The sequence below is a fragment of the Lolium perenne genome, chromosome 3 (genome assembly GCF_019359855.2).
Source record: "Lolium perenne isolate Kyuss_39 chromosome 3, Kyuss_2.0, whole genome shotgun sequence".
Taxonomy (NCBI): domain Eukaryota; kingdom Viridiplantae; phylum Streptophyta; class Magnoliopsida; order Poales; family Poaceae; genus Lolium; species Lolium perenne.
In genome coordinates this window covers 21,257,042-21,269,719 of record NC_067246.2, presented here as the reverse complement: position 1 = coordinate 21,269,719, position 12,678 = coordinate 21,257,042, and the positions used below count along the sequence as shown (strand labels likewise).

At 43.0% G+C, this 12,678-nt stretch overlaps 2 protein-coding genes across 3 annotated transcripts; one reads left to right on the top strand and one right to left on the bottom strand.

The window, feature by feature from the left end:
- Positions 1–4,191: 4,191 nt before the first annotated feature.
- Positions 4,192–7,064, bottom strand: LOC127340903 (cysteine-rich receptor-like protein kinase 10). Its single transcript, XM_051366678.2, has 6 exons — positions 5,992–7,064; positions 5,761–5,897; positions 5,373–5,583; positions 4,938–5,178; positions 4,697–4,847; positions 4,192–4,610 (listed from the first exon to the last, which is right to left on the bottom strand). The coding sequence occupies exons 1-6, from the start codon at positions 6,866–6,868 to the stop codon at positions 4,311–4,313; spliced, it is 1,917 nt and encodes a 638-aa protein (XP_051222638.1). The 5' UTR covers positions 6,869–7,064; the 3' UTR covers positions 4,192–4,310.
- Positions 7,065–8,680: 1,616 nt separating this feature from the next.
- Positions 8,681–12,196, top strand: LOC127340902 (cysteine-rich receptor-like protein kinase 10). 2 transcript variants are annotated; one of them, XM_051366677.2, is made up of 7 exons: positions 8,681–9,500; positions 9,638–9,748; positions 10,340–10,518; positions 10,748–10,958; positions 11,085–11,325; positions 11,416–11,560; positions 11,650–12,196. In XM_051366677.2, the coding sequence occupies exons 1-7, from the start codon at positions 8,681–8,683 to the stop codon at positions 11,950–11,952; spliced, it is 2,010 nt and encodes a 669-aa protein (XP_051222637.1). In that variant the 3' UTR covers positions 11,953–12,196. The 2 variants fall into 2 exon arrangements, with proteins under 2 accessions (XP_051222637.1, XP_051222636.1); XM_051366676.2 differs by having other exon boundaries at positions 8,681–9,506.
- Positions 12,197–12,678: the final 482 nt, after the last annotated feature.

The window sequence follows — 12,678 nt, the reverse complement described above, 5'->3', positions numbered from 1 at the left end:
GGTAAAAATATTATTGATTGTCGATGGGTATATAAGGTCAAGCGTAAGTCTGATGGCTCTATTTATCGGTACAAGGCTAGACTAGTTGCTAAAGGTTTCAAACAACGGTATGGGATTGATTATGAAGATACTTTCAGCCCTATTGTCAAAATTGCCACTGTCCGTCTTGTTTTGGCATTGTCTGTGTCCAGGGGATGGAGCTTGCGACAGTTAGATGTCAAGAATGCGTTTCTTCATGGCGTTCTGGAAGAGGAAGTCTATATGAGACAACCACCTAGGTATGAAAACAAAAGTGCACCACACTTTCTTTGCAAGTTAGACAAGGCGCTCTATGGACTGAAACAGGCGCCTCGAGCATGGTATTCTCGGTTGAGTTCTAAGTTAATTGCTCTTGGTTTCTTTGCTTCCAAGTCCGATACTTCCCTATTTATCTATCGTAAGAGGAATGTCACCATCTTTATGCTTATTTACGTTGACGACATCATTGTGGCTAGTTCTTCTCAAGATGCAACCGACGCTTTGTTGAAGGACTTAAGTCAAGAGTTTGCATTGAAAGATCTTGGTGATCTAAATTTTTTCTTGGGCGTTGAAGTTCAGAAGGTTGACAATGGTACAGTTCTTAGTCAGGCAAAGTATGCTCGTGATATCTTGGAACGTGTTGGCATGCAAAATTGCATAGGTGTATCTACACCGTTATCTTCCTCAGAAAAGATTACTGCGTAAGGGGGAGATTTATTGGGTCCAGATGATAGTACAAAGTACAGAAGCATGGTAGGTGCGTTGCAGTATCTTACACTTACGCGCCCAGATATTTCTTATGCAGTTAACAAAGTCTGTCAGTATCTACATGTTCCTGCTACTGTTCATTGGACTGCAGCAAAGCGTATTCTGCGGTATGTTAAGCATACTATGACAGTTGGACTAACATTTATTAAGTGTAACTCTACTTTAGTCAATGCGTTCTCTGATGCCGATTGGGCAGGTTTTGTTGATGACCGTCGGTCCACTGGGGGATTTGCGGTGTTTTTTGGACCGAACTTGATTTCCTGGAGTGCTAAAAAGCAGGCTACGGTTTCCAGGTCAAGCACTGAGGCAGAATACAAATCAGTAGCAAATGCAACAACTGAAGTAATTTGGGTACAATCTTTGCTTGCTGAACTTGGAGTTCGACAGACACAGACGCCTTGTTTGTGGTGTGATAATCTGGGAGCAACATATCTGTCAGCTAATCCCGTGTTTCATGCAAGAGCAAAGCACATTGAGATTGATTTTCACTTCGTTAGAGAACGAGTGTTGAGAAAGCAGTTAGAGATTCGGTTCATTCCTTCCAAAGATCAAGTTGCTGATGACTTTACAAAACCACTGCCTGAGCCTTTGAAGACTTCAAGCATAATCTCAACTTGTCAAAGTTGTGATTAAAGGAGGATGTTAGAGATAGAGTTTTATACGATAATATAAGTCCTTCTATTGTACGCTAGAGTACCGCAACATACTCCCCTTCCATATATACGTCACTCAACGATCTCGGAAAGTATCCGAGTAGTTACTCCTACCTGATCGTTGTCTCGTTTAATAGTAGGAACCGTGACACATATGGTCATATCATTGATATTGTATGACTCGAGAGCAGTGGACAACTCTTCATTTCCCACGCTTACATTAATATATGGTGGCTGCTTAGGCTCACCCAAGATCATAGTATCACTACTTAACATTGAAACAATATCTCCCGCTATTGGTCGATCAACTGTGTCCTCTTGTACACACAACAATGCGATGTTAACTAACCTCATCATCTTCGCCGAGTGACTATCTAGCACCAATGATGCAACAACGAGATCAAACCACTTTCCTTTTTCCATAATTGCCATGCATGTTTACAATTCCATTACAAATATTAGGTTTTGTAGCAAATGAAAGAACAATTTTACAAGCTTAAGTTTGCGTGTATAAGCTCACATGTCCAAGCAGATTGATGAAATCTCCATGGGAAACACCAGTAATGTTTGTTGACAATAGAGATGGAGGCCGACAAATGTGCGGTGATTACAGAAATAATAGCAATGTTACCATCAAGAACAAATATCCGCTACCTAGAGGGAGTATTTTCCAAGGTAGATTTAAGGTTAGGGCATCATCAGATCAAGATTAAGATCAAGATCAAGAAGGAAGATATACCAAAAACAAGGTTTGTTTCTAGATATGGACATCATGAGAACATAGTAGTGACATTTGGTTCGACCAATGCACCAACAATTTTCATGAATCTAATGAATAAGATCTTCATTAAGTACTTAGACAAGTTCGTGATAGTATTTCATTGATGACATCCTGATATATTCCAAGGACTCAAACAAGAGCATGCGAAACACCTAAAGATAGTTCTCCAAATTTTGAGAGAACATCAACTCTATGCTAAGTTCAACAAATGTGAATTTTGGCTGCATAGCCTAGAATATCTTCTACACGTCATTATTAAAGATGGTATAGCAGTAAATCCTAGTAAGGTAGAATGTTTGTTGAAGCAGCAAACACCCAAGAATGCTAAGGAAATCAGAGGATTCCTAGGTATGGTAGGATATTACCGAAGATTCATCAAGGATTTTCTAAGATAGCAGGACCAATGACCAAGTTACTTAGGAAGGACACACAATTCGTATGGTCGGAACAATGTGAAGAGAGTTTTCAGAAGCTCAAAGAGAAGTTAAATTCGGATGATCCTTGACCCTAGGCAAGGGTTCTTGTAGAAGGAGCGGTGACAAGAACCGAAATGAAGAGTTGGACAAAGCCAGGGTATGGACAGGCTAAGCTGAACACTGATGGCACTTTCAAGCTAGGGAGGGGGCGGGGATTGGTATGGTGCTTCGTGACCATGACGGCGCGGCAATTTTCACCGTGTGTCGTGCTATCGAGCACTGCAGCGATGCTACTGAAGCGAAACTCATAGCAATTGAGGTAGGACTGCAGCTCTCGCTCCAATGGTCTGCTGTGTGTTTTACGGTCGAGACTGATTGTGCAGCCGCTGTCGAGCTAATCAAGGAAGGAACACTAACACATCAATCTACGCTTTAAGAATGAATTGCATTCGTGAGCTCTTGAGGGAAATGTTAGTCATGAGCTTGCTAAGCTAGGTAGGATTCAACACCGAGCAGAACTGTGGCTGAGAGGACACCCTGATGAGGTGGCCAATGCCATGAACATGGATTGTAATCCTATTTGTGGTTAATTTTTTTCCCCCGAAAAAAAAAACAACCCTTTGCAACACACATGCATATTTATTAGTGGGACGTAAAGTGAAAGACTCTGAGAGATACCTAGACTTGTCCTCCTTGTCACTCGCTGACTCGGTCAACATGACCTTGACTACCCCTTCTTTTATAGAAAATACATCCATGCTCATGGGTGCCAAGCACCCCGTACAATTAAAAAAAAATCGTGATAATTCAAAGATGATCAAGTATTGTACTTGTATAAAAATATTCCACGAGTAAATTACTATCATTGTATCCGGGGTAAAAAAGACAAAATCGAATAAACCCCATGTACATGTACTATTCACGCTATATTTGTCATAAACTTGTCTTTTTTGCCCAGGATACCATGGGAACCATTTCGAGCCCAAACAACTTTATACGAGTACAATACATAATCATCTTTTATTTTCAGGAGAATTTGATTCTTTTTTAATATTTAAAATTACCACGAATTTTGGAGTTTATGGAGTGCATAGTACCCATGTGCCAAAAATTCGCGCCCCTCTTTTATATAGTAATGTAGTCCAACATCGTAAGACCAATTACTAACTTTTTTCACCAATGCTACCATGTCGGCATCCCACAAGTGACATGTCTGGGACCGGATGATCTAGCTTGGATACCATTCATCTTCTTGGCACCATCCACTTGGTAAATGTTTCGTAGATAAACTCAAGATATTGTAGTTGTAACGTTTCTGAAGACATCCAACCATTATTTCTGAAACAACTCAACGGAAACGCATCTAGGAAAATCCATAATTGTGTGTTATTTTGTATGTTCCATGCAAAATGTTTTTCAATTATGTAGGACAAAAAAGATAGGGAAAAGATACTACATGCACATATAATGTTAGATAATTTTTTGCAAAATTAAAAGGAAAGGAGAATCAAGTATGGATGAAAGCAGCTAATTATGTACTCCAACTAGTTTGGAATTGGAAGGTACAAAATCTCACATTTGAAACAGCACTTGAACTTACGGTTATACAAACATCTAAGTTTTTGAATACTACAACATGAAAATTGAAAAGAAAAAGTAACACGAAAAAAAATACTATCTTGGTGTGACACATATAGTCATGCCATTAATACTAGATGACTCGGCAGCGGTGGAAGAATCTTCATTTCCCACTCTTACATTGATATATGCTGGCTGCTTAGGCACATCCAAGATCATAGTGTCATTGCTTAGCATTGAAACAACATCTCCCATGGTTGGTCGATCGACTGCATTCTCTTGTACACACAACAATGCTATGTTAATGCACCTCATCATCTTTGCGGAGTGACTATAGGGAACCAATGATGCATCAACCAGATCTATCCACTTTCCATCTTCCCATAATTGCCATGCCTGTTTGCAATTCCATTACACAAATTAGGTTGTGCTGCAAAATAAAAGCACAATTTATAAGCTTAAGTTTGTGTGTTCAAGCTCACATGTCCAAGCAGATTGATGAAATCTCCACATTGTTGGTGACCAGAATTTTGTTTTCCGCTAAGGACCTCCAAAATTATTACACCAAAGCTGAAGACATCGGATTTAACAGAGAAGATGCCTTTCGAAGCATACTCAGGGGCCATGTAGCCACTAAGATGGTATATGATACATGTGAATACTACTTTTCTGGTTGAATTGTAATATGTATAATTGGAATTGGAATTTTTATGTGAAACTTACTATGTGCCAACCACTCTTCTTGTAGTGTCTCCTTCGGTGTCATTTGAGCTGAATATTTTTGCTAGCCCGAAATCTGAAATTTTTGGATTCATTTCGCTGTCCAGGAGAATGTTGCTCGGTTTAAGATCTCGGTGTATAACAAGCAACCGGGAGTGCTTATGCATGTAAAGAAGTCCATGTGCTATTCCCTCAATTATTGCTACAAGTTTTGACCAATCCAGTAAAGCTCTTTTATTCTCATCTACACAGCAATTAGATATTAATATAACAAGCGAAGAACAGCTAGATAAATGAAAATAAATTTATAGAGCTGAATTAACAAGGAAATGCAGATAACCACGGGGTTGAGAGAAACAAAAGTATTGGGAAATATTTAGTCACTCTGATGCATGGACAAACGATAGTTAAACTAAATTAAGAAATGCAAATGCATACCAAAGATGAAGTAATCCAGGCTTTTGTTCGGCAAGTATTCATAGACCAATATTTTCTCCTCTTCTCGTGAGCAATATCCCAAGAGCCTAACCAAATTCATGTGTTGTAGTTTGGCTATGAGCTGGAGTTCATTTTGAAACTCTATGAAACCCTGCCCTGAATGTGATGCAAGCCTCTTAACCGCTACCTCCAACCCCTCTGGAAGCTGGCCCTGGGAAACATTATCTATTCAAAAGTTAGGCTCTTCCCTGTCTAAGTGGTAATTAACCCTTCTCTGCCATTTAAAAGTTATCAGCTAGGTTTAATGTAGATAAGCTTGTTTTCATACAAGAGATCGTATTACAAGATAAATAGGACACAATAAAAGATGAAAATCCTACTAATTTACCTTATAGACAGTGCCATAGCCACCTTCTCCAAGTTTGTTTTCCTCTGAAAAATTACTTGTAGCCTCCAGTAGCTCTTCAAAGTCAAACAAACAAAACTCCGCATTTTTCCCTTGCCTCTTCCTCCAGTATCTTGACCCTTGTGTAACATTATTAGTATTATTAATACCACTAATTGTAAAGAATACAGTATGAGTAAGGAACACCATTCCTCCACTAAATAATTACCATACCTTTTCTTTGCCTTTTAAGCCGACGAAAGAAACAGATGGAGAGGAGAAATGCTGCTGCAATTAGAGGAACTGCAACTACGGGAATTACCCACAATATACTCCTGCGTTTGGTCGGAGTCGGAGCTGCCGCCGACGCCGGCAGACTTAACAGTGGTTGACCAGCGTAGAACTGAAACGCGTCGTACCTGAAATAACAACGCGTGACACCCATCTGCCCACCCATGCGCAGGGACATGGTGGAGTTGACCATGCCGAGGAGACGGCGCAGGCATGCCGAGCACTCGTCGGCGGGCAGGTCCGGCGTGCACCGCGCCTGCGAGTACACGCTCGGATAGGTCGTGGACACTCTCGCCATGTTCATGACGCCAGTGGCATACCGGCTCGGAACCGTGCCAGCCGCCTTCTCTGCAGTTGCCGCCAGCAGCTCGCGGGTGAGGCCGGCGATGAGGGAGACGTTGCCGCCGGAGACATTCCTGATGTTCCAGTTCTCGAAGGGCGGCGTGTTGTCGCCGGATCCTCCCGTGGCGTTCGAGGGTGCCGCTAGGATGTTGGCGGCGGCGCCACCGTACGCAATGATGCAGTCCCGGTAGTTGGAGTCGACCTTGGCGCACTGCGGCACGCTTAGCGCCTGATCGAACCAGTTGGTGATGCACACGCCACAGGTGGAGCCGTCGAGGATGTCGCCGCCGCAGAGCGCGAGAGCGGAGACCACGTCGGGGGCTTGGCCATAGGTGGTGCTGGCGAAGTGTACCGGGGAAGAGGAGGCGTTCTTGGAGAGGATGGCTGCGACGGCCTTGACGTTGTCACAGAACACATCGGCGGCCACCAGAGAAGGTGTGAGTAGGAGGAGCAGGATGGTGGTGACTATGGCCGCCATGGCAAGCTAACATGCGCGATATTCGCGTTTGGCGCGCGCCCGGAGCCGACAGAAGACTGAAGACGAGATTGATGGGTGGGTGGGTGAGGAGGTGCAGCGGCTGGCGGGACGGGGACGGGAGTGTCTAGTGTGCTTGACGCTTTTTCTTCCACATAGACTAAAGCAGGTTCTTGCTTTTTGTCTGCAACGTGCGCTTATGTATCACCAATAATGTTAACTTGGAAAAAAAGAAGGCTCGAACCAGTTGGGAGCTGAATACGTAAGTCATAGTACCAGTTGCTTTCGGAACTCCCTAGTGCTGTAGTCAATAAGAGTACCCATCAGACTTGAGTCGTTCACTTGGTCTTGACGCAGCAGGTCGTGCCGGCTACCGGGAAATAATACTAGAAAATCTGAGGCATATTTTCCTTTTTCTTTCCAAGAAAAAGTTGCATATAATGAGCTAGCACCCGACTGATCAAAGCCATTGGTCTAAACAAGTCCAAGCATGGAATTCTGATCCCAGTGGCAATTTAATCAGCAGAGTTTTCCCATTGGACATGAGACCATACATTTCATGTAAAGGATAGCTAATGTTTTGGAGCTACTGTCCCAGTGGCAAGCACTAGATTTGTCTCCATATGGCCAATAATGCACTTTAAAAATATATTTGCAAGTTGCAGAAGATTCGTTTGTCTCTGTCTTGCCTACACCTTGGTGATTAGGATGGGTACTAAACAGTCATGTATATAAGATGATGGCTATTAGTCAGAAATCCAAAGCAAGATATGCGGGGTCTCAATCAGCTTAATCAACATAATTATATGGGAAGTATGCAGCAGCCTGTGCTAGTAGAAGAGTAGAGCCAATCTGAACAAATACTAGTAGATCGTATCAAATGAATTGCTTTGAAAATTTGACATCCAGGTTCTAATTGGTTCAGCAAGCCCAGATTCAGCAATTTCAAGCTAACAATCCACTCAGAACAAGAACGTGAAAGAGGTTCAATACCTCAGGCGCCGTGCAGCCGCCGTGGTAGCCTCACATCCACCGCCTCCCCGCCCTCTCACTGCAGGAAACTGATCGTTTGCCGTTTGCCGTGTGCCTGCCCACCGATTTGCCATGAGCATTCCCCAAACCCATGGTCACCCACATGAAACGGGATTCCAAATTACAACTAAAATATGTAGAGTGCGAAAGATATTTCCTTCATTCCGCAACAATACACTCCAGCATCTAGCTATGAAAGTTATGCACTACTTGACACAATGATCAGACCACTTGTGAAGTAACGACAATGACCCAAGACTAGCCATGTAGGCTGGGTCCCAGTCCACCAAGTGCAGCGTACATGCATCTCCTGCTAGTCCACGTGAACTGGATCCATCTTCTGGTCGCCTTCCTCGCATGAACCAAATGAACTGTTTTAAGTCAACAGATTATCAGGCAACGGCCAACAGAGTGGCCGGCCACTGCATAGAATATATTCACATTCTTCCAAGTCATCCAGTGCATTTCCATGGCGGGCGAGCAACATGGAAAGCGCACGTGGCGAGCCATGCCAAACATGGAAGAGTTGAATAATTAGTTATTGACTCTCCGACAAAGACTAGGAAATCAATAATCACACTTTTTTTGCATTTTCCAAGTGAAAGCAACAGCATATAAAAACAATTAGGGCAGGTAGAAGGCTAATCTGTTCCAGCATTATTGACTCGATCTCCAAGAAAGACTCATATTAAAGCAAGCACAAACGAAGACAATTTGGGCAACCATTGGTGTAGCAGTCAATTAGAAGGCATTGGGGTCGATCCACCCAGGCCCACGGTTAGCATGGCGAGTGTGCTGCTGCTGCTCCTCCTCCTTATGCCGGCATCGGTAATGGCAATCGGGATTGTCTGCGGCAGCGGCAGCAACTACACGGCCAACAGCACCTTCAAGGCCAGCCTCGCCGCGCTCGCTGACACCCTCCCTAGCAACGCCTCCTCCTCCCCTCAGCTCTTCGCCACTGTCACCACCGGCGTGGTGCACGCGCTCGTGCTCTGCCGCCGCGACACCATCAACACCACTGCATGCAAAAACTGCGTCGCCTCCTCGTTCAAGTACGCGCAGAAGATGTGCCCGGACCGCAAGACCGGCGCCACCGTCTACTACGACTACGACGAGGTGAGCGCTCTGCAACCAGGGTGTATCCTTGGCTTCTCCGGCGACGGCGGCTTCCTCAGCCCAGCATCAAGTACCACTGGGAATGTTACGTTCTTCCAATACTGGAACACGGTGAACATCACAGGCAACGCCCGCGTTGTCGCTGCTGCCGTCCGTGAGCTCCTAGCGGCGACTGCACGGGACGCGGCTGCCACGGCGAGGGGGTTCGCCACTGCGTTCATGGACTCCATTGGAGGCGGCTCCCCAACACTCTACTCCCTGGCGCAATGCACGCCGGACCTATCTGCCGGCGACTGCCTGTCGTGCCTCCAGCGGCTCGTTAGCACGGTCAACGCCACCAATGTCGTGCGCATGGGAGGGAGGATCTTCGTGCTCCGCTGCAACATCAGGTTTGAGGCCTTTTCGTTCTATGAAGACAAAAGCACGCGGCGGATTCCATTTTCATCTCCATCATCCATGGCTCCGGCACCTGCACCAGCTCCAACAGGTAAGAGTCCGTGATGAACAATCCCAGTGTGCAAAACAATTCAAATATGTAGATGATCGATACGACTCTTGATTAACTGGTTCGCACATTATTACCATTTCTTACGCTAATTTTTGCATGGATGATTAATTTTGAAGGACGTGGAATCAAACCTTGGGTAATAGCCTTATCGGTAGCTGCTCCAGTAGCACTGGTGGCTTTCTGCTTCCTCGTTTACTGTCATCGGCTAAGAACAAAGCACACAAAAGGTGAGTAATTTAATTACTGAAATACTCAACATTATGTATATTCCACTGAATATAAAGAGTCATAGTTTAACATATGTCATAGTTTAACATATTGATATGGTTTTAAATAGCCGGCTATAGCCTGGCTATAGCCCGGCTATAGCCTTTCGGGATACATGCCGCTGTGGCTATGCCCTTTATAGGCTAAATAAGAAAAAACCGCTAATAGCCGGCTATAGCCCAATTTAGCCCCTATTTAGCCTTTAATTTAGCCGCTAAACCTCCTGCATTTTAAATTTCTCTTCTCTTCTCTTTTTTATTTCTTGTTTTTCGAATTTGCGTTCAATATAATTAGATAAAACTTGTGAGTTGAATAACTGAATACTTATTTGATGAATAATTTGTATCACGAATCGTATTTGAGTCATATTTTTCCTCTTCTTTTGGTAAGATATGACTGAAATATTTCAATTTTTAAAAAAGGCTAAATGGAATAGCCCGCTATAACCCGGCTATAGCCTTTTATAGCCTCCAAAAAAATTGCGGCTAAATGAAATAGCCCGCTATTTTAAACTATGATTGATATTGATAGTGCCGGTTCATAATTTTCAGGTAAAGCGACCTTACAAGAAAAACATGCTAACGAGTTTCAAGGAGATGAACTAGTTTGGGAGATGGAAGCAGAGTTATCTGAGTTCTCAGTATATGAGTTTCATCAGATATTAGAGGCTACAAGTAACTTCTCCGAGGAAAACAAACTTGGTGAAGGTGGATTTGGCCCTGTTTATAAGGTAAATATATAACACCGTTCTGTACTCCACATTTTCTGGGCAATAGAAAATGCAGCCCAAGCTTCGTCAGAGTACAGAGACAAAATGGATTAAGAGAAAAAATATTATCCGAGGTGGCGTAAATGTACTTTTCCTTGGAACTAGGGAACCGTGCATTAATTTGTGACTCATAATTCATAAAACAACCATTATTATTGCATATTATTCATAAAATATATTTATTTTGTAGGGCCACTTTCCCGAGGGAATCGAGATAGCAGTTAAGAGACTTGATTCAGATTCAGGTCAAGGTTTCATAGAGTTCAAAAATGAAGTTGAGCTCATAGCAAAACTTCAACACAGAAATTTGGTTAGGCTCATGGGATGTTGCTCTCAAGGAGGGGAGAAAGTTCTGGTCTACGAATACTTGCCAAACAAAAGCTTGGACTTCTTCATCTTTGGTACCACATGTTTGCATTTTCAGATTCATATGCTTGATATTATCTGTCATGATGGTACATTAAAATTTTACTTGAATGATAAGATGTTACTTTTCTCTGTTATTCTAACATTGAATTTACATGCAGATGAAAATATGAAAGTTCTACTAGACTGGGACAAACGCATTGCAATAATTGCAGGAATAGCAGAAGGGCTTCTTTACCTACATAAGCACTCTAGGTTGCGCGTTATACATCGGGATCTTAAACCAAGCAACATTCTCTTGGATAGAGAAATGAATGCTAAAATTTCAGATTTTGGGCTAGCAAAAATATTTAGCTCAAACAACAATGAAGGAAATAAAACAAGAAAGGTCGTTGGTACATAGTAAGTTTCCTTTGAATCACTCCATATATGATCATTTCTATTACAATTCAAGCATATAGTAATTGGACATATGTTGTTACTTTATTTTAGTGGCTACATGGCACCTGAGTATGCTTCACATGGCCTCTTCTCTATCAAATCGGATGTATTCAGCTTTGGTGTTTTGGTTCTCGAGATCATTAGCGGCAAAAAGAATTCCCATGAATGTGGAGCTTTCATCAACCTCCTTGGATATGTGAGTGCATGTTTACACATCCATATAGCAATAAAAAAAGGTTTGTTTACTATGTGTCCTACTTAATTATTTTATCAAATTTCAAACAGGCTTGGCAATTATTTGAAGAGGAAAGGTGGATTGAACTCATTGATGCAGCATTACCTCCCAATGATCATTCAGTGGAGATTATGAGGGTCATTAACATTGCATTGTTGTGTGTACAAGAGGATGCAATTGATCGACCGACCACGTTGGATGTTGTTGCAATGCTAAGCAGCAAGACTATGATCTTAGATAAGCCTAAACAACCAGCATATTTCAGTGCAAGTATAGGCAACAAAGAAGAACCCACCGCAACTCGGTCTTGTAGTGTTAATGATGTGACTATAACTATGATAGCTCCTAGATAGTTTATCTATGAACCAATGTTGTTTTTACTTCGATGATGTATAGTGCATAAGCTTTAAGCATTATATGTAGTGCATAAGCTTTAAGCATTGTATTTAGTGCATAAGTTCTTATCTTTATCTTAATTGTAACGTATTTTGGTGGCTATGGATGTCTTAGTCAAAACCATGTTTAGTTTTACCGATTGTAAAATGATAGTATTTACACTTGGTGGCAATGGATGTTTTAGTTTTTTTTAGAAAATTATCAATGTATAATGGCAAAGTGCTTTCTACTTTTGAAAACATCAATATAACGATTGAACGGTGTGGAACTCTTCCAAATCTTGTGGGTATGTACACCACATATTGAGAAGGCATGATGATGGTCGGGGGACGTAATCTGGCTCTCGAGCAGATCTGCTATCTTTTCTTGGACTGTGTAGAAATCTTGGGGTGTCTACGTTTCCGGTTTCCCCCCTATATTACTGAATCGTTAGGGCATCTCCAATCGTTTTGGGCCGTTTGCGTGGCCGCCCGGACACGCGGACAGCGCCCCGCGTCCGCGTGTCCGTTTGGGTCGCACGCGGCGCCAAACGCGGCGACCCAAAGAGACGCCACGTGGTTCGTCTTCGTTGCGCGGCGCTGCGCCATGGCAGGCCTCGACGGGACAGCCATGGTGGGCGGTGGAACGCGCGGGAAAGATCCCGCGCGCACCAAGGTTACCGCGCGCGCGAAAACGCCATTGCC